This window comes from Panthera tigris, chromosome B4 (assembly GCF_018350195.1).
Source record: "Panthera tigris isolate Pti1 chromosome B4, P.tigris_Pti1_mat1.1, whole genome shotgun sequence".
Taxonomy (NCBI): domain Eukaryota; kingdom Metazoa; phylum Chordata; class Mammalia; order Carnivora; family Felidae; genus Panthera; species Panthera tigris.
The window spans coordinates 119,494,892-119,517,961 of NC_056666.1; the positions used below are offsets into that span (position 1 = coordinate 119,494,892).

At 34.5% G+C, this 23,070-nt stretch overlaps 1 protein-coding gene and 1 long non-coding RNA gene across 4 annotated transcripts in view; one reads left to right on the forward strand and one right to left on the reverse strand.

The window, feature by feature from the left end:
- Positions 1 to 23,070, forward strand: part of LOC122240437 — a 72,939-nt gene that overhangs the window by 38,554 nt on the left and 11,315 nt on the right. The window contains exons 2-3 of one of the 2 annotated variants that reach the window (XR_006220175.1): positions 10,056 to 10,171; positions 15,637 to 16,255. This is a non-coding gene — a long non-coding RNA (uncharacterized LOC122240437). Of the gene's footprint in view, positions 1 to 10,055; positions 10,172 to 15,636; positions 16,256 to 23,070 lie in introns of those variants that run through there. The other variant, XR_006220176.1, reaches the window with a different exon arrangement.
- UHRF1BP1L (UHRF1 binding protein 1 like) overlaps positions 4,371 to 23,070 on the reverse strand; it is a 111,850-nt gene continuing 93,150 nt past the window's right edge. For both annotated transcript variants that reach the window (XM_042993001.1, XM_042993003.1), the window contains 2 exons: positions 10,045 to 10,238; positions 4,371 to 8,236 (listed from right to left, as the gene is read on the reverse strand). In XM_042993001.1, the coding sequence (XP_042848935.1) occupies positions 8,117 to 8,236; positions 10,045 to 10,238 (314 nt within the window). In that variant the 3' untranslated portion in view covers positions 4,371 to 8,116. The remainder of the gene's footprint in view (positions 8,237 to 10,044; positions 10,239 to 23,070) is intronic.

A 23,070-nucleotide genomic window follows, 5' to 3' on the forward strand; every position in this document is an offset into this window, starting at 1 on the left:
CAGACCACGTGGTGTTAAGTATTCAGTGTTGGTGATTTGCACTGTTGATTTCCTACTCAAATCTATCTGCTTCCCACCCTTCTGGTAGGCAGAGACCCTTTTAACCAGGTTCTTACCTTTGAGTGACCACATACTCAGGGAAGCATCCACTGGAAGTGATTAGTTTTAACCAATGGTGGTTTTGACAGGAATGCGATGTATTTCAAAACAAGATATAAGGGTGCATCTGCTGAGGAATTTGGGGAGGTTTTATTTAAAAAGAAGACGAGGGAAAACACTTTTTTTCTTTCCCCCTGCCTGTGGACGAAGCTGTGTAAAGAGATTTTGCTTGGAGCTTGCTGTGGTTAACTCGTAACCATGAGAGAAGTATGAAGCTAAAATGCCCTGCAATGAAGAAGACAGAAAGATGGAAAGAATATGTGATAACATCAATGAACATCAGTAACCACTCATTTCTAGATGTATTGTTTTGTAATATGAAACATTAAACCACTTCTACTTAAAACTTTTAGGGAATCACTACCTTTAAAGTGGGTTTTCTTTAAATTGTAGACAGAGACATCCAAACTTATTTAAATGTTTTAAGAGGGACTTTAGCAAACTGGGATACATCCAAATGACAAATAATGGTAAAGTCTTTGAACAAACTGTCTTTTGAAAAATAAGGGATTATGGATGCTAAGCCTAGAAAAGAGACTTGGCAGGAGATATAATCACTTTTGTATGTGAATAAAAAATGTAGGACCAACGTGTAGTACAAGGGAGATGTTCTAATTCACTAATAGGAAAAAAAAAAATGGCCAATTAGAACTACTTAAAACAGGAAGGTTTGTCTGGTAGAATGTTTTCTCATTAGGAATTTCAGCTGTAATTTGGTGACTCCATGTTGGAAACTCTGGATTTTTTTTTTTTTTTAATATTTTTGAGAGAGAGAGAGAGAGCACCCACAAGCTGGGGACAGGAGGAGAGAGAGGGGAACAGAGGATCTGAAGCAGGCTTGGCACTGACAACAGAGACCCCCATGTGGGGCTCAAACTCACGAACCGGGAGACCATGACCCAAGCCAAAGCCGGACACTCAACTGACTGAGCCATCCAGGCAACCCTCTGGACTGGTTTTGAGTGGGAGGCTGAACTAGAGGACTTCTAAGTTTCCTTCCAACTCTTCTGCAATTTTATTCTTTGACTTAATGATATATTGCAATATTGACTGTACAAACAGGAAGGAAAAAATGAATATAAAACCACCAGTGTATATTATTTTTATTATTTGTGCTTCAACTTCTAAATTTGGTCACATACTAAAATGGTCTCTGGGCATACTAATGAAGCTACACAAAAAGTGGATTGAAACAAAATCAAGCTAAATCCTCCCTAACAAAACATATTTACAAGAAATTGAATTCTGAAGGCAAAAAGTGGGGGAGGAGACTAAAAGATACATGTAAAAATTGCAAAGTATTAACTGTACCCCCACTAAAATTATAGAAAAGGCTCATATACATTTACAGTATTTCTCAAATATCTGTACTAATGTAGCAAAAACCTACCACTTTTCATAAAGATATTCTTGGCCTGGGCATATTTTTATTGATATAAGAATTCCTTAAATTATGGAAATTTATAGAAATGGGATATGAAAAAGTTGCTAAACTTGCTCATTCCATATGCCTATTCAGACTCTCTTACCTTCATAACTTTTGTCTTGCACAAAAAAATCTCGTTCAATTGCAAGGGATGAAGAAATTAAAAATAAATCAGAGTAAAGAAAGCAGCAAATGAGCACACGCACCCCAATGTTTACAGCAGCGCTATCGACAACAGCCAAAGTATGGAAAGAGCCCAAATGTCCATCGAAGGATGGATGGATAAAGATGTGGTTTCTAGATACAGTGGAGTATTACTCAGCAATCAAAAAGAATGAAATCTTGCCATTTGCAACAACATGGATGGAACTAGAGTGTATTATGCAAAGCAAAATTGGCCAGAGAAAGACAAATATACGACTTCACTCATATGAGGAATTTAAAATACAAAACAGATGAACATAAATAAGGGAAGGGAAGCAAAAATAATATAAAATCAGAGAGGGGGACAAAACATAAGAGACTCTTAAATATACAGAACAAACTGAGGATTGCTGGAGGGGCTTTGGGTGGGGGAATGGGCTAATTGGGCGAGGGGCACTGAGGAGGACACTTGTTGGGACGAGCACTGGGTATTATATGTAGAGGATGAATCACTGGATTCTAGTCCTGAAATCATTATTGTACTATATGCTAACTAACTTGGATATAAATTAAAAATTTTTTAAAGAGCAGCAAATGATTATCATACCTGTCTGTGCTAATTATGCTAATAAGTATTATGAAGCAAATATCTTGAATTTGGACAAAATGCTAAGATGTCATATTATTGCTATACCAATAAAATGTCTCCACTAGCAGTGAATTTCCTCACTTTCCATGTTGAAATTAGAATCTTAACAGTTGTGGGCATATCATTTAGTGAAGAATTGAATTTCTGCATGTGCCAATTTTTCACATTACATTTAAGAATTTTCATATCAGGGGCACCTGAGTGGCTCAGTCAGTTGAGCATCTGACTCTTGATTTCAGCTCAGGCCATGATCCCAGGGTTGTAGATCAAGCCCTACATCACTCAGTGTGGAGCCTGCGTGGGATTCTGTCTCTTTCCCTCTGCCCTCTCCCCAACTTGCGCGTTCTCTCTCTCAAATCAAAATAAATAAATAAACATTAAAAAAAACAGAATTTCCATACCAATTTTTTGCTTTGGGTTTTAACTGAAGTGAATTCCTTCCCACAAATCTTTTTCAAGTGCTTTATTATTGGAATATTGTCCACCATATTCCTTACACCATATTTGTTTACTATGGTTACTTTAAAAATTTCCTGCTCTGGTTATACTATATATCTATTTTAATTGGAATGATTTTAAATATTGGGAATGATAGGCTTTGATCATACCCCTGTATTTATTTCACTCATATCCTTCAGAGATACTTTTGATCTCTATTTATTTAAGCTTTCATTCATATACCTATTTTTTATTCTCATTTATTCTTAATGGCATTTGTGATTGAGTATTTGATTGTTTTGTCATATCAGCCAAAACAATTCTGCTAAATGGCTGCAAGAAAAAGACTAAATCACCTCACTGTGCTCTCCTAATCTCCATCACACTCAAGTATTTCTTCACTAATTGAGCAAGTATTTTTTCATATAAACAGTGAAGAGTTAAGAATGAGTATTGTACTTAACATTCAGTTTAGTATAATTTGTAAAGAAGGAATTGACTTTTGATAGATGACACAAGCAAATTGAAGATAAAATCTAATTTATAATAAAGTACTGCCTTTTTGTCTAAATGGTTTCAAATCTTTTAAAACCCAGTTTACTCTTCTTTTGATTTAGTGATATGTTTTCTTCTAAGAACAAAACATTATCACACGTTTTATTACACAAATAGGAAAAAAAGACATTAAGTTGATTTCATATTTCTTAAAATTTTTCTGAGTTTCAAATTCTCAAACCTGCCAAGACTACACAATAGTGTTAGCAACATATATGCTACATTTCAATACTGTAACAGTAACGTGAGTTTCATCCACTCTACAAGAATTCATCAGACATCTAATATTTGGTAAAAACAATCATGCTTACATTTTTGCTTCCTTTTACCTTTGTATTTCTCAAATAAAGGTGGCATAAAATTAAAAAAACTTATTGAGTAGTATAATTTAATGAAGAAATGAGTGTTTTAAAAACATTATTTGTGTTTCTATATCCTGTGTTAAGTCTAGCTTTTAGTATTTCACATTTTTAAAAATAAACTGAAGCTTAGCTCAAAATTTACTTTTTTCACCATCTCTAGGAACAAGTGAGTACCAAAATGAGATTTTTGTACTTTAAGGAATTAGGCACTACGGATCCTGTGTACTAGTCAATTTGTCAAAAATCGAAAACTATTTCAGCCAGTACTCTTTTGGCCTTGTTTCCATTTTGTTTGGCTGATAGGACTGTCAGATCTTCACAGCCACAACACCATATGTTACAATCAAAGCCAGATGACATTCTGGCACTCTAGCAGTTTCATGAAGTGATGTGCTAATTTTCTGTTTTGTGATGGTTTGTGATAAATCAACTACAAGTTCAGAGACTAAAAATTCTGAAGAAAACACTATCGCAAATTTCTCCATTGCCCACCTTTTTCTTTCCCTAAGGACTCAAAGTGTCTGTTCCTTTAAATAACTACCACTATTTACTTTCTACCAGTGTTCCATCTCTCCTCAATCCAACATAGAGGAAAAACTTAACACCTAAAAAACACCCTTGATACCTCATCCACTCATTTTATTCTTTCAACAGATTTATTGAGCACCTACTATGTGCCAGCCACTGTATGAGGCATAAGGAATACAAAGTTGAACATTGACAACAAAAACACAGTTCCTGTCTTCATGGGGGTTTACAGTCTAGAGGGTCTACATTAATCAAATAAATACATATAAAATTACAAAGATGTTCAACGCTAAGTAGAGGTATGTGTTCATGTGATAACAGACAACAGTGGTTCTTACTGTGTGACCGGAATTAAGGAATGCTTCCCTGAGGAAGTGATGAATAAGTGAGATCTGAAAGACAAATAAGAATTAAACTAGGCAATGCAACAGGAAAAGGTATTTCCAGACAAAGGAACACAAACAAAGGCTCCTGTGGTGGAAGAAGCACTTTAATTCCCACTCATTCCAGATACTTGAAGTGCAACGAAGTAACAAAGTAACTGAAACACGATGTACAATTATGTGCCAGCCACCGTTTTAATGGTTTGGACGTTAACTCTTTTAATGCTCAGAATTATACCCTAAATAGTGGCTCTAACTTAAATATTTTTGTTTTCATCTTAAGAGCAAGAAAAAGCCATTAAAGTGGGTAAGAATAGGGATGGGGGGGGGGGGGAGTTGCCTTGATTAAAACTGCACTTCAAAAAAGAATTTTGCCTGCAGTAGAGTGAATCAGAGGAGGGCCGGAGGAGCTGTAGGAAGACCAGTCAGGAGGCAACTGTAGTAAAGCAGGCAAAAGGTGCTGATGGTAGCTAGGGAGGCGGTGAGAGGTGGAGAGAAGCCGACAAATACGAGAGATGACAGGACCAGGTAAAGAGCTGACGGTGGGGGGCAGGTAGGGAGAGGAAAGTGTCTAAGAGTAGTTCAGGGTTTCCAGTTTGGGAACCAGGGTGATGGTGGTACCATTCACTGAAATACGAAATGTCTTGAGTAGAGTGGAGATTAATAAAAACTTGTTAAAGTGGAAGTTATTATAACTCTTGTTGTGACAAATACCAAATAACTACAACAAATCCAGAAAGGAGTTTCTGGTTAATTTTTCTACATATATTTTCATGCAATCACACCTAGCCATTCTTATGTGGCTTAAATAAAAATAACACTTCATCACAATTAATGTCACAGGGTGGTCTTTTGAAATTCTAGGACAAAATGAGATAAGAAAAAAAATACAAGATACTAAGAAAATGTTTTTGATGTACATAAAATTAAAAGGCAAAACACAATTACCATTTCAGCCCGTGATCACTAACATCTCTGGCTAGAGACTCAGTGCAAATAACATAAAAGTAAAAATAAATAAAAAATATGGCAACTTTTTTTTTCTACTTTATGGTCATTAAAAAATTCTGGTAAGTTTATCATAGGTTTACTCCTGTATTTCTCACACTGAAAAGGTTGGGGTTAACTTAAACAAAGGTTCTCCCACTATCTTCTAAGTAGTTTGAAAAATATACACACACTTGCACAATTATAAGTATTATATTTATCTTATAAAAAAAAAAAACAGATAAAAGTAACTAAATGACTCCTTTCCCTACCTCTGGCAAAATCTGTGAATTAATGACAAAGGTAAAATAAAAACATATAATTGGGATTTAAGTCAAAAGGGCAAGTTATTGATTGTGATTTCAGTCAAGTCACTTGTTCTTTTTTAAGCCACAGGGTTTGTTTGGTAAAAGTTATAAAATGTGAGTAATACCTACCTCCCAGATTTGTTGTGAGAATTACATGAGATAATGTTTTTCAAAGTGCTTTATGAATTTTAAATCTCTATAAAAATAGTACTCACTATAAATTTAAAAAGTCCAACAAAGCATATAAGAATGCTCAAATCAATATTAATTATCATCTCTACTGTTTATATGCTTCTTGAGAAGGCCAAGTAAACTGAAAAGGAAAAAGGAAAACATCCAGCTTCTGTAACACTAAACAATTACACCATAAATTTAAAACTTCTATGGAGCAAATAAGGCAGTCCTGAGAAACTGTCAGCTCTGAAGAAGTTGATGTCCCATCAGTCCTGCTTTTGTGTAAGAGACTGCTTTTGTTGAATACCTACAAATCAACAGTACTCTAAACTAAGGATATAAGCTGTATGTTTTAAATCTTCAATTAGACCTTTGCTTTTAGTCTAAGACTACTATATAGTTTTAGATTAACATGGTTTAAAGGTGATTTTTAAAATACTCTGAGGTAAAAAATTAACAATTTAATTTGTTCTTTGCTATATCCTCAGCTCCCACAACAGGCCTGTATTTTTAAATAATGTCAATGAAAATGGATGTTACAGAAGGAAAAAAAAGGCCAGTATTGTTTTCAGTGAAATCTAAATCACTCCAACACTTAATGTAAATGAAACATGTATTTTCCTCCAAGTATTCCGATATAGGGATGGCTATGGAAGTCATGCCAAACAAGCAAAGCACCATAAGTGTTGTAATGTCATTTAAAATCTTCAAGTATCTTAAAGAAAGAGTAGTCTGAGCTGTTTCATGTTATAGCTTGGATATATTTATGTTTAAGAATGTGAATTTTAAAATAGACCCTACTTAGTTTAATTCTATCAGAAATATATTTTAAATCTTTAAAAACATCTGTTTCTTAAACACTCATAAACTTTTATAATGCATGATTTTCTCTCTCACGTTGGTTTCAATCTTAACAATCCCTAGAAAATAGAATTCAAAATGTACCATTATTCTTATTATAGAAGATAATATTTATATCACAGAGACCTTTAATCAAAACTAGCTTTATAAATACAATATGTGTAAACATCTACCTAATATGTTACTACCAGAATGGTATGAAATTTTATGTATATGAAAAGAAAATTCTCTGCAAACATTCCCCTCCTTAAATAGAGAAAAGATAAAGGTAAAGAAATAATATAAATAGTATTAATTAAAATTCTTGTAGTTACAAATGCTACCAAATGTAGGGATAGTTAAATTATTCTTTTACTTCTAACATAAACTGTTTAAGGAATGTACAAGTAATGCTTTCTAAATCAGTTGGCCATATACTGTAATGCTTTGCTTTTTTACAGTTTGTGCTTTTTATTTTTACATTTGTACGATCTTTTAGTTGAAAATTATAGCTTTAACTTATACAGTTTATTAATCATTTTAAATGATTTGTTTTTCACATTTTCAAGTTACTTTGTAAGTTCAGTAGGGTGATGATTTTCCAGAATTTTCAAACCCAGTCAATATAATTTATTAACTTGATTGGACTTTTCCACAGTAATTAAATAACTATAGATTTAAGTACATAATTTTAATAACATTTAAAAGGTAAGCCTCCTTTTAATTACATTAGCCCTAAAAGCATTTGAATCTTTGTAAATAAATTATTAACAAATAGTGATAAATAAAACCAGCAATCTGTGGGAACACAATAGCTTTCCAATTTTCTTTTTAAAAAGTGCCTATAATGTGATATCAAAATAAGGAAATGACACCTTCTTTCCATTAGGCATGTAGTTATTTTACAGTATGTGTTGACTTCCCCATATCATACCAGTTTAAAAGAGGGTTAAACCCCAAAACACAAAACAACCAAAAGATTGTAATGCCCGTACCTAATACTTTCTAAACTGGCTTTGGAACAGTCACCACTTCATCACATTCTATTTCATTTTATTGTCATTTCATGAAAAGGAAAGTCTTCTGCTATTGGTAACATAACATTATAAATACAACCTCCCTACTCCACAGCTATTAATTTTAATTTTTGATTGCCATTCCTGTTATTCAACTGTCATCTTCTTTATATGATGAAGAAGAGCATCTTTTTCCAAGTGAGCCTCTGCAAGAGCCATTTTAGCTTTGGCCAATTCCTGTTTAAGAAATTCATTCTCTTCCATGAGCTGAAATGATAAATTTGGGAAGTAAGAGAATTTAATCATTTTCAGAATATACAGACTATTTACACAGTATCTAAAGGTGTGACACTTGGGATAGTAAAAACACCCAGTGCTGGTGAGAGTGGACTTAAGATGAAGCACTTTATAAATCTAATAGTGATTTTGTTTAATTTCAAATCCCCTCGACCTCTCTGTGGTTTTACACACTGCTGACCTTACTCTTCCTTCCTAAGCCTCTCTCTTTTACCTTTTATGCCTCAGTTCTTTCATGTTTATCTCTGTTCACCCACAGGCTTTTCTTCTTTTCCTCTGCTGTTTAAGAACCCTTAAATGTTACTACTCTGTTAGACTCTGTAATTGGTCATCTTATAACTTGAGTCACTTACTCTCTTAGATGATCTCATCTACTCCTATGGGTCTATCACATAACTTGATCTAGCACGAAACTTTGTCTTGAGCCACAGGCCCATATTCTGAATATCTCATTAAACATTTCATCCATATGGCCAATAGGTCTCCCCTCCCACATTAAGACTCAGTTGAAGTACTTTTTCCTCTTTGAACTATTCCTTAACCCCTAACTATGAAGATTTAATGATAAAACTCAGTAAGACCTTTCTCTCCTCCAAAACACATTTACACAGATACATTAATATATACATGTTTAATTTCAAAAAGTTCTCAAGACTTCTTTGGGTCCAGCTTAAGAATTCCTGCCTTAAACCAAGTTGGGTATTCCCTATATTTCTCCAATCTCCAGCATTGCACTTGCATTGCAGTAAGTCATGACCATCAATTACACACTTCTATCTTTCCCACTAGACTTCAAGTTTCTTGATAGGGATGATATATTGTTCAATTTTCTATTCCTAGCTCAAAGGTGACATCCAAAAAATTCTGGTGAACAGATAAGTGAACTCATTCTTTGGTTCTAGCATAGAGAATTAAAATTCTGCTGGATATTTTATTTATGATAACAAAAATAAGAAGCAACTCAAATGTTAATGAATATTAAGAGGAAGAATTAGAAGTGATAGCACGGGGTACCTGGGTGGCTCAGTTGGTTGAGCATCCAACTCCTGACTTTGGCTCAGGTCATGATCTCACAGTTTCATGAGTTCGAGCCAGCCCATGTCAGGCTCTGTGCACAGAGCCTGCTTGAGATTCTCCCTCTCTCTCTGCCCCTCCCCTGCTTGCACTTTTTCTGTCTCTCTCAAAATAAATAAATAAACTTAAAAAGTGATAGTACATTCACATCCATATTACTCTGCCATTAAAATAAATATGAAGCATATGTAGCTATATGGAAAAATATTTGTTAAACCATATTAAGTAAAAAATATATATAGTATATACATTAGAATAATAATTATTTTGAAAAATTATGGAAAAGAGCCTGAGAGGAAAATTTTTAAAATATATATTGATAGCACTGCAGAAAGTTAGAATGCATTAAAGTTGTTTAAAAATATTTTTCCAATGTTCTGAAATATTATAATACTTTCACAAACTTAAAAATAAGACATCAAAAAGAACCTATCCTCCAGGATTCTTTTCTAGATTCCAGGAACTGGTACTCTCCCACATTTACTCCTCTACCTTCTCATTAGACTACAACCTTTGTGAAGGCTGGGAATGTTCCAATCTTGCTCAACACTATATCCATGGCATCTAACACAGTGCCTGGGCACATAATAAGCACTCAATAAACATTATTTAAATGAATAAATGAATAATGTTTTAACTTTTTAGTATCTAGTATTTGTTTTAATTGCCCAAAATGAATGAGAATAAATTACTTTTCCTATTACCTGTTCCCTAGTAAAATCAAAGGAGCACCCAGGAAAGTTAACCAACTGAGAAGGCCAAGGAACCTCTGGACTTGTCTGAGTGGCTTGAGTGATGCTGTGCTGTTCCTTCACATCATACTCTTCACTGGTAAGCAGCACTGAGTCACTTTTGACTTTGTTTTTCAAATCATTTCCAGTGTTAAGCATCTGAGAATCTGATCGGACAAATAAAATGCTCAGGTAACATTGCAAAATATGTGATATATATTAAGTTCTATTGTGAAAAACTAATTTTAGGAAATACATCTCTATTAGTATGAAAACATTATAATTAAATAGAAACACAAGTTGAGTCAATAAAGCCAAAAGCTTGTTCACTGAAAAGGTGAACAAAATCAACAAAAGTCTAGTTAAACTGACAAAAAAAAAAAAAAGAAAGAAAGAAATTACTAGAATCCAAAATTAAGAAGGTGACATTACTATCAACCTTACACAAATAAAAATTAAAAGGAATACTATGAACAACTATACACCAATAAATTAGATTAACCTACATGAAACAGAATAATTCCCCAAAACCCAAAATACTAAAATAGACTTAAAGAAGAAATAGACAATGCAAATACACATATAGCAGGTAAAGAGTCTGATCAAGAATCAAAAAACCTACCCACAAATAAAAAGCCCAGGCCCATATGGCTTCAATGGTGAATTATATCAAACACGGAAAGATTTAACTACAAATCTTTACAAACTCTTTCAAAAATTGAGGAGCATTTCTCAACTCATTATATAAAGCCAGACAAAGAAACCACATGAAAACTAAAATGAATACGCTTATATAAATATGAAAATAGAAATCTTCAACAAAACATTAGTAAACTGAACCTCATAGTATGTATAAATAATTATACACCATGACCAAGTGTGATTTATCCCAGGAATGCAAGGTTAATTTAATATCCGAAAATCAATTAATGTAATACATTACATCAATACAACAAAAGCCACATGATCATCTCAATAGAGGGAGAAAACGTCTGAAAAAATCAACACTTCCATGATAAAAATACTCTGCAGACTAAGAACAAAAGGAAACTTCCTCAATTTGATAAAGGGCATCTATTGAGTTAATATCATACTTAATGGTAAGAGACCAGACATTTTCCCCCTAAGATCAGGAATAAGACAGGATATTTGTTCTCACCACTTTCACTCAACATTATCCTAGAGGTTCTAGCCAATGCAATTAGGCAAACAAACAAACAAACAAAAAAGTAAAAGGAATCCAGATTAGAAAGGAAAAAAATAGGGCACCTGTGTGGCTCAGTCAGTTAAGTGTCTGAGTCTTGATTTCAGCTCACATCATAATCTCACAGTTGTGAGATTGAGCTGGGCATGGAGCCAGTCTAAGATTCCCAATCTCCCTTGCCCTCTCCCCTGTTTGTGTGCACACGTGCACTCTCCTTTGGGGGGAAAAGGAAGGAAGGAAGGAAGGAAGGAAGGAAGGAAGGAAGGAAGGAAGGAAAGAAAGAAAGAAAGAAAGAAAGAAAGAAAGGGAGGGAGGGAGGGGAACAAACTATCTCTTTTCACAGATGACATGATCTTGTATATAGAAAAAAACCCTAAAGAATCCACTAAAACACTCTTAGAACTAATGAATGATCTCAGCAAGGTTGCAGGATATAAGGTCAGTATACAAAAATCAGTTGTTATTCTAAACACTTGTAATGAACAATCAAAACTAAAATGAAGAAAACAATTCTATTTAAAATGTCACCAAAAAAATAAAATACTTAAAAATAAATTTAACAAAAAATATGCAAAACTTATGCTCAGAAAATTCTAAGCTTTCAGTAATCTCTTTGACATCAGCTGTAGCAACAATTTTCTAGATAGGTCTCCTTAGGCAAGGTAAATAAAAGTAAAAATAAACTATTGGGACTATATCAAAATATAAAGTTTCTGTACAGCAAAGGAAATAATCACCAAAGCTAAAAGGTAACCTATTGAATGGGAGAAGTTATTTGCAAATGACATATCTGATAAAGGGTTAGTATCCAAAATCTATAAAGAACTGATACAACTGATTACCCACCCCCCAAAACACAAATAACCCAATTAAAAATTAAAAAAAAATCCAATTAAAAAATCCATAAAAATCCAGACATTTCTCCAAAGAAAACATCCAGATGGCCTGTTCAAAAGACACATGAAAAGATGCTCAACATCATTTATTCATTAATATCTGGGAAATGCAAATCAAAACTACAATGAGACATCATCTCACACCTGTCAGAATGGGTAAAATCAAACAAAGAAGAAACAACCAGTGTTGGCAAGGATGTGGAGAAAAAGTAACCCTTACACACTATTGGTGGGGATGCAAACCAGTGCAACCACTGTAAAAAACAGTATGGAAATTCCTCAGAAAGTTAAAAATAGGACTACCCTATGACCTAGTAATTGCACTACTGGGTATTTACCCCTCCAAAATACAAAAACACTAATCTGAAGGGATACATGCACCCCTACATTTATTGCGGCATCATTTACAATAGCCAAACTATGGAAGCAGCCCATGTGTCCATGGATAGATGAGTGAATAAAGATGTATACATACATGGAATATTATGAGCCATCAAAAAGAATGAAATCTTGCCATTTGCAACAACACGGACGAGGAAGAGAATGTAATTGCTAAGCAAAATAAGTCAGAGAAAGACAAATACCATATGATCTCACCCACATGTGGAATTTACAAAAACAAATGAGCAAAGAAAAAAGAGAGAGAGACAAACCAAGAAAAAGACTCCTAACTATAGGGAACAAACTGATGGTTACCAGAGGATGGTTGGGGGGAGGGGAGCGGGAAGGAGATGTAATGGGTGAAATAGGTGATGGGGATTAAAGAGTACACTCATCATGATGACTAAACAAACAAACCCAAAACTACAACGGTAAACCACTTCATACTCACTAAGATGCCTATAATAAAAAAGTCAGGTATTAATGATTGTTGGCAAACAAGTGAAGTTGGAACTCTTATGCACTGCTACTGGTAAATATGTAGAATGGTGCAACCACTATGGAGAACAGTCTGGCAGTTCCTCAAATGGTTAAAAATAGTTATATGTCCCAATAATTCTATACTTAAAATATATACCCAGAAGAAAAACTTATACATACGTGTTTGTAGCAGTATAATTCATAATAGCCAAAAAGTAGAAACAATCCAAATGTCCATCATGCAATGGATGGATAAACAATATTTAGTAAATCCATATAATAAATATTATATTATTTGGCCTTACAAAGGGATGAAGTACTAATACATGGAACGACATTAATGAACTTTGAAAATATCTAGCAAAACAAGTTAGTAATAAAAGGCCATAATACTACATGATTTCACTTATATGAAATGTCCAGAATAGATAGGTAAATCTACAGAGACAAAAAGTAAATCAGTGGTTGTCTAGGGGTGGAGGAGGAATGGGGAGAGACTGCACCATTTGTGAACATATTAAATATGACTGAATTGTATACTTAAATTGGGTGAATGGTATGGTATGTAAATTATATCTCAAAAATGTTTTTATTAAAAACTAATTTTTAATAAAAAAATTAGGCAGGAAGTATCTACGTCAACATTTTTTCTTCCTTTTTGGATCATATATAGTCAGAGCACTTTAGGTTGCATGTGAACTGAAGCCCAAATCAAAACTTGCTTTTAAAAAAGAAAATGTACCTAAAACTTATATAACATTGTGAGTCAACCATACTTCAATAAAAAAATAAAATTTTTTGTAATAAAAAGGAAATGTATTTGACTCTAACAGGGAGTCCAAATGATGGTGCTTCAGTCCATCACTGATAGTGGATATTGGGTTCATATGATGTCTTCTGGAGTGTCATTTTAGGAACCTGATTTTATATTTCTCAAGTCCATTTTTCTTTTCCTTTGTGTTGGACCAGTCATATGATGGCAAAGGTGGTCTCTAATGACCCCAAACAAGTTTTACAGCCTGTGACCCTTTCTCTCTTAGTGTCCTTATCAATTCACAAAACCTCAATTCTTGGATCATAGTCAACTCATGTACCACTCACTGTGTCCCAAAGGCTGGTCTTTTTTTTTTTTTTTTTTTTTTGAGTGCGAGTGTGTGCACACATGCACAAGCGTAAGTGGGGGAGGGGCAGAGGGAGAGAGCCTCAAGCAGGCTCCATGCCCAACACAGAGCTGGATTTCAAGATCATGGGATCGGGACCTGAGTCAAAGACTCTTAACTGACTGAGCCACCCAGCCCCCCCATCCAAAGGTGGAAGTCTTTTGATTGGTCAAGCTGGGACCTATTCCCACTTTTGTGATAGGGTCACATGATTGTCAGGTCCACCAAAATAACATGAAATGAGAGAACGGCAGTTTGCCAAATCAAATTATATTGAGTGGACTAAGGAGTAATATCTGCTCAATATAATTTTTCCCCTTAAAAAGATTCCAAGAAGGGGATAAAGTCAAAGAAGAAACATTTTTTAAAGCTTTTGTTCATATTGCCAAATTATTCTCCATGATGATTCCATCAATTTTACCCCTACTCTCTCTATATATATAAATGGAATAGTTCTATTTACATGGTTAAATGACATCAAGTTGAGTTTTGGTCCGTTCTATGCTTCATTTTATTATAGTGGTCCCAGATCAGAAACCACTTTTTATAATAATGGCTTGCATCAGTTATGTTTTTAGTAATATAACTAGAAAAAAACTACAAAAACTGTTGTGTTGGTTCAGACTTGCATACCACTCAGCTTGGTACTGACTGTAAGAGAAACTTACAGAAACTGTAAGAAAATACTATGCCACAGGAAAGCCAAGTTCTATACTCTCTAATAACACCTGTACTTGATTAGCAACTTATACTTTCATTTTCAGACTTTAAAAGGAGCAAAACTTCTTTTAAATGAAACTTGTCACAGAATGCTAATATAGACTAAAAATAAGAGCTGAGTTACACTGACTGTAGTTAGGATAATAGAGGACCCAGGACTTCCTCTATTTAGCTTATATCTCACTTCTCATGGGATCCTAAGAACAATGAAAAAACACTGACTAAACAATTCTGAAATCCATTTATTTCAATCATTGGGAGATGGATGAGGAGAAAAAAGGGAAGGAGGAGACAGAAGGGAAGAGAAAGACATATGGGGAGAGGGAAAGAAGGAATGAGGCAGAGAAGGAGGGAGAAGAAAGATGGAGAATGGAAGAGTGGGGAGGATGGGAGGAGAGGAAGAGCCATGTACAGGGTAAGGGGAGATAAAGAGGGAGAGGTAAGTAAGGAGGAGGAGGTAGGAAGTGAAAAGGAAGAAATAAAAAGGAAGAGAATGGGAGGGAAGGGGCAGGAGGAAGAAAGTAAAAAGATGAGAGGGAATGGGAAGAGAGAGAACCTGTGAATGATAGAGGTGATTGGAATCTGTTAGAGTAGAAAGATCTATTTCCTTTTATTTACTTTAAAGAGCTTCTTTCAAGTTTTTTGGACAAATTATGATGAAAAAACCCATGCCTCTCATGGATGAAATGGGCAGCTTCTTACAGTAACATACTTTTTCCCTTAGCACAGGCTCTTTCAACTTGAAGAAGCCACTCGATGTGTCTAAACTTACATTTCTTCATTTGCAAAATGGAGGTGATAAGAATACTTGCCTTAATTATCTCAAAGGGTTCTGTAAGAATTCGTTGATATTTAATGTAAAATAACTTTATAAATTGGCAAGCATTATCCAGATATTGTTATCGTACTACAGAAGGTATTGATAAATTTCTGACTTTAAATATAGACTTTACTAGTTATTTGTTTATTCCAATAAGAAATTTCTATTCATTTTTCTTCTCTGGTCATACAGACTCTTCAGAGTTTAGGCTTTACACCAACCACTAGGTTTCATTACTAAAAAAATCTTCCCACATTCCCAGTTAGGAACAATTACAGCAATGATTCTAGGAGTGTGTATGGAAGAGCTGCTTATCACAGACCTTTAAATATACATTGCCCCTCCCCCATTACGTTCTGATATAATCTATTGGGAGGTAGTCCCTCCATCACAATCGTTTGGGTTGAGAATCAATGCCACAACAGCCATTGCTCCACATGGGAGACTGTCAGGTCTTACCTGTGTTAGGCTGAAAAAAAATGTTTTGAGCCAGAATACTACTATTAACACATGACATGGTATATAAACATACACCACATACATACATACATACACTTACTCAACAGACATTTCCTTTTTCTCTTATTAGTAGTCTTTTATAAATATCTAATTAACCATATTTCACTGGAGCAAAAAATAAACTGCACTTTTCCACTGTAATTTGCTGAAAAATTATTTGAAGTTTCTCTAATTTAAAGTCTTTACTTGGGGCCCCTGGGTGGCTCAGTCAGTTGAGCGTCCGACTTCTGCTCAGGTCATGATCTCGCAGTCTGTGAGTTCGAGCCCCGCGTCGGACTCTGTGCTGACACCTCAGAGCCTGGAGCCTGCTTCGGATTCTGTGTGTCTCTCTCTCTCGGCCCCTCCCCCACTCGTGCTCTGTCTTTGTCTCAGAAATAAACATTAAAAAAAATTTTTTTTTAAATTTTTTAATGTTTATTTATTTGTGTGTGTGAGAGAGAGAGCCAGACAGAGTGTAAGCAGGGTAGGGGCCGAGAGAGAGGGAGACACAGAATCTGAAGCAGGCTCCAGGCTCTGAGCTGTCAGCACAGAGCCCGATGCAGGGCTCGAACTCACGAACCGTGAGATCATGATCTGAGCGAAGTCAGACACTTAACCCACTGAGCCACCCAGCCGCCCACCCCAAATTAAAGTCTTTACTTAAAAACTGGTAATTTTAAGAATGCTCCAAGAAAGTGTGAAGTACTATGATAAGCAGCAAAAAAGATATAAAAATACTTATTCTTTATGATGAACTTTTTAAAATCACATCCAGAGCAGCTGCAAGTATACCTTAGAATACACTAAAAGAACGAGAAAGAATAAAGAAAAATGAGGTAAGCTGCCATTATCACAGCAACAAACACCTACAACTAATTTTGAAATAGCTACCAATAAGATTATTTTGAATGCTTCTCCTTGCTAAATAATCTGCTTCAAGGGAAGAAAAAAGACCAATGTACCTTGAATTTCTTAAAGAACTGTATGAGAAAGGTCAAATCATTTTCCCAAAGCGTTTGTAAATTCTAAGCAGCACATAAAATTGTTAATAGTGGTTTATAATGTCTGATGTATTAGTTTGAGTCATATTTATAATACATTATCATACTAGCTATATTTGTGGTACACTAAGCCTATTTTACATTATATACTTCACACACTAAAGGTTCTAATGCAATTAATTTCCACATCATAAGAAAAATAACATAACATCAATCATCAAATATTAACAATTTGCTTCATGACACTGCTTTTAGGAACACATTAAAATAAAAATATGAGGCACTCTATATAAAACAAAGCATACTTGTTTAGGCTTAAAATATTCTCTTTCCAGTGCCAATGGAAAACAACTTTAAAATAAATTATCTTGGATTTTGTGCGATGCTTAATATCCTGAATAGCACAACATGCTTTTCCATCATCCCAATAAGCTTCCGAAAGGGATATCTAAATTTACATATATGAGAGCTACTGCTTAAATTCAAATACTAAGTTTTGATACTTTGATGCCTTAAATTTGATACTTCTGAGTTTAGATATTTTTAAAAATCTAGCATATGCCTTTTCCTCTAATATGCCCTCACTACCTAAAGTGCTCTGCTGAAAAGACCCAATTAAATATCATTTTAAAGACAAGAAAAAATATATTCTTAAAATGCAGTACATTTAATAAGGATCAGCTTCTAGTTTTCCCAGATGTAAGAAATTAAGTGCATAATATGTGAGACATGCCTTAATGAGAAAATAAAAATAGTTATTACCTTGCTTTCATTAGGGTAGACTAGTAACTAAGACGTGATTTTTTTTTTTTGAAATTCACACAACTTTAAAGACAAATGCAAACAGAATTTCCATATTGAACCAATCTTCATGCATATACCTTTGCCTGACCAGTGATTTACTTTGGCCTTTAGCTACTGCATTAAAATACAGCTCACAGGGTGCCTGGGTTACTTAGTCCCATGAGCATCGGACCCTTGATTTTGGCTCAGGGCAGGATCTCACGATTCCAAATGTTGCAAAGGCCTCCCTGAATGGGATTCTCTCACGCCTCTCTCTGCCCCTCCCCCACTCATGCTCCCTCTCTCTCTCAAAATAAATAAAAATCTACAAAATTAATAAAATACAGTTCACAATTGGTAAAATATATACGTACCTAACTGTAAAATACAGATAAGAAATGTTGGGGAGAACACTCAAGGAGGAGAAATTCCCAAGCACCTTGGTTTTTTTTTTTTTATGTTTAAATTTTTTATTTTTTTAAGCCAACTCTACACCCAACATGGTGCTTGAACTCACAACCCTGAGATCAGGAGCCATAAAGCCCCTGGATTTTTAAATTAGTTTTTTACTCATTTTAATGTTTAATTCTATTTCTCTAATATGTGTATGCAAGTGGATTTTTTCAGATATTACAAACCTCTCATTTAAAAACAATATTGCTTTTGTCTTCTTTAGCAAAGAGTACTTATTTGGTAAGTTAGGTTCTGCATTTAGGGAATGTGAGAAATACCAGGAATCAATCTTGAATGATAGCATTTTAGAGTGGGGAAGCATTAAAAATAATCTAATCTCACTTCATTGCCAATAATTCCCCAAGAATTACTTTAAGGATGTTTTAAAATTTATCAAGCATAAATATTTTATTTTCTGCTATACTTTTGTGTTAATGACAAACCTTATTTCACTGAAATGAGAGAAACAGTCTGCATGAACTGTAAGGTTTGGAATCAGGTGCTATTTCTTTGAGATTCAATAAATATAAGTTTCATGGGTATTTAAATTTTCCTGTTTTTTGAATCCATATATATACATATATATATACACACACACACACACACACATATATATATATACATATATATATATATCTCCACATTACTCAAATTCTCCATAATTGATTTTTATGTACTCACTTTTAAAAAATATTTTAAAATGTACTCTGAAGCAGGTTTTCTCAGTATGGTTATACTTTTTTTTTTTTTTTTTTTTTACTGTTTATTTATTTTGAGAGAGAGAGACAGCAAGAACAGGGAAGAAGGATCCCCAAAACTGCAAGATCATGACCTGAGCCAAAAGCAAGAACCAGATGCTTAACCGACTGAGCCACCCAGGCACCTCAGTATGGTTATAGTATCTTATATGGTACGATTACAAATAGGGTTGCTTTATATTTTTCAGTTATGTTGTTAGATGGATAAAAGTTTATGACTGACTTGTGTTTTGGGAGGTCTTTTATCAATGAAATCTTTCTTTGGGGTCAAAAAATTTAACAGGCACTTCACCAAAGAAGATAAACAGATGGCAAATGGCATATGAAAACATACTCTGCATCATATGTCATCAGGGGAATGCAAATTAAAACAACTTATGACTAAACAGTGATTTAGAATGGTCAAAATCCAGAACAGACAATAAATGCAAGGAAGGATGTGGAGCAGCAGGAACTCACATTCAATGCTGGTGAGAAATGGTACAACCACTTTCTTACAAAATAAACCATATATTTACTGTAAGACCCAGCAATCATGTTCCTTGGTATTTACTCAAAGGAGCTGAAAAATTATGTCCACACAAAAGCCTGCGCATGGATGTTTTGTGATAGTTTTTTATTTATAACTACCAAAAAGTGGAAGAAACCACAATGTCCCTCAGTAGGTGAATGGATAAATAAACTGTGGTACATACAATGTAATATTATTCAGCTCTAAAAAGAAATCAGCTATTAAACCTTGGAGGGGGGGGGGGACAAACATAGAGGAATCTTTAATGTATATTACTAAATGAAAAAGACCAATCTAGTAAGACTACATACTATATGATTCCAACTACATGACATTCTGGAAAAGGTAAAACTATGGAGACAGTAATAAGATTGGGGCTGCAGTGGGGAGGGAGGATAAACAGAGTACAGAGGATTTTTAGGGCAGCAAGACTGCTCTGTAAGTTATTACTAAACTGATGGATATATGTCATTATATGTTTGCCCAAACTTACAGAATGTATGACACCAAGAATAACTCTAATGTAAACTATGGGCTTTGAGTGATAATGATGTGTCAATGTAGGTTCATCAACTGTAACAAAAGTATCACTCAGGTGGAAGATGTTTATGACAGGAGAGGCTATGAGGTTACTTACGCACCTGTGGTAGCAGTGGGTATATGAGAAATTTCTGTGCCTCTGCTCAATTTTGCTGTAAACCTAAATATGCTCTAAAACTCTTTTAAAAAACTGTCCCATTTCCCACTGTTAGTTTTAAATTTAATGTTATCTCTCATTTCCTTTTTGTTAGCTTTTGTCTGGTATATATTTTTGTTCGATCACATATTTTCAGTGTTTCTGTGTCATTTTATTTTGAAGGAATATTTTTGAAATTTGAAGGAATATGTCCTGCAACACATACCTTGATTTTTCCCCTAACACTATCTTAGTGCCTCTGCCTTTTAACAAGGGAATTTAAACCATTCATATTTATCACAATGACTTAATTGTTATATTCTAATTTAATGTTTTCTATTTATCATGCTTCCTTTTTATTCCATTTTTAATTTTTTACCTTTTGTTAGATTAATTGGATATTGTCATCCAAGTTTCTCCTCAGTCCTAATGGTTTAAAGATTATTATCGTTAGTAATCTAAGATTATATATACAATATTAGCACATAGTATTTAAACACACATTGTTCTATCAAAGTCTAGTGTAACTGCCCTCTTAAAAGGACAAAAACAAAAACAAGACAAAAACTTGAGCACAATTTTATTAACCTATTTCCCTTCCTTTTCCCCCCAGTGCAACCTCTTATACAAACATCATATAGAATTTTAGTTACACATTAAAAAACAATTTTCCTTATAGAAATGAACAAAAATTTAGGTTTAACACCAAGTTTTACTAGTTTCTTATTACTGTTCCTTACTAATTTTTCATTTTAATTAATTCTTTCTAATAAAAAAACTGTTCTTATTTTTGCCTTTACTTTTTAAAATTTTTATATTTAAATATTTATTTAAGTAATCTCTACATCCAACATGGGGTTTGAACTTACAACCCGAGATCAAGGGTTACATGCTCCTCCAACTGAGTCAGCCAGGCACCCCCTTATTTTTGCCTTTAAAATAAAAGTTAAGGTTTGGGGCACCTAGGTGGCTCAGTAGGTTGAGTGTCTGACCTCGGTTCAGGTCATGATTTCACAATTCGTGAGTTCAAGCCCCGTGCTGGGCTGTCCTGACAGGTCAGGGCCTAGAGCCTGCTTCCAATTCTGTGTCTCCCTCTCTTTCTGCCCCTCGCCTGCCCATTCTCATTCTCTCTCTCTCTCTCTCTCACCCCCTCCACTCTCAAAAATAAATAAACAGTAAAAAAATTAAAATAAAAGTTAAGGTTCAAATTACTGTCCCACAGAATTTTGAAGATATTACTTAACTATCTTTTAGCATCCAATGTTGCCAATGGAGAGTATGATGCAAATAAACCTGATTTTCATCCTTTTGCTTTTCTCTCTAAAAGAGTTTAAGACTTTTCTCTTTGTCTTCAGTATTATGAAATGTCACCAATATGTCTAGGTAAGATTTGTCTTTCACTCACTTTGCTCGGCATTTAGTTGGCTCTATCGACTTGAAGGCTTGTTTCTTCCTTCAAATTTGAGACATTTCATTATTTTTTAAATTATGTTTCCTAATTCCTTTTTTCCTGTTCTGTCTTTCTGGAACTCTCTTTAGATACATGCTCTCCTTCATGTATGTGTGGCCACCTGAACACCACAGGTCAAAAGAAATGTGTTTCTCCTACCCGATGCCCTCCCACCCTATGAATATACCTCAACATCTTTAAATATTTCTTTCCCCTAGACTTCTTTCCCTATTCCCATGGCCCAGATACCCCCTGCACAATGAACTGTGCTTTGCTAGAGCTACAGCTCCTTGCAGCTCCTTTGCCGCTCTATTCTTATTTCACTCTTTCCCTATTGTGTGTCTTTCTTAATGGTTATCTCAATGATTTTACCATACTTTTTAAACTTGCTTTTCCTCCCCTCTCCCTTTTTTAGAATACCCTTTGTTCAGTCTTTGCTATCTGTGCTATACAAAATAGCAGCCATTTAGCAACACATGGCTATTCAAATTTAAATTGATTAAATATTAAATAAAATTAAAATTCACTTCCTTAATTGCACTAGCCACATTTCAAGTGCTCAATAGCCACTTCATTATAGATTATAGAACATTTCCATAAGCAGGAAGTTATACTGCACATTGTTGTTATAGACATATTCAACTTTAGCTGTGTCCAGTGTTTTTAAGCTGTCTTTATTCACCCAGATATCACAAAAGTATGTTTTTTGAATATCTACTAGGCAAGACAGTATTTTAGGAGATAGGGATAGCAATGTATCAAATGAATTCCTGCACTCATGTAACTTACATGCCACTCAACAAATAAGAAAGAATATAGTATATCAAAAGGTTCTAAATGTTCACTGAGACCAGTAAGTAGGGCTAGGGAGAAAAGGAGTGACAGGAATGGGAGAAGGATGGATGGACAGAAATCTCTAAAAGGGGGGATTTGACCAGAGACCTGCAAAAAGTAATGAACTGAGGCATGGGGATATCTGAGGTAAGAGAATTCCAGGCAAAAGTACTGCCAAGTACAAACGCCCTGAGACAGGAGTCAGACTAACAGGAATGAATGGTGCAGAGGGGGAGAACAGCAGGGGATAACAATGGAGAAAAGCAAAGAACAAGATCATGTTGGATTTCGAAAGCCACTGGAAGGACCTCAGTAATTTTAATTGGATTGCAAAAGGAAGCCAGTGGAGGGTCTTTAGTTGAGAAGTCTATTTG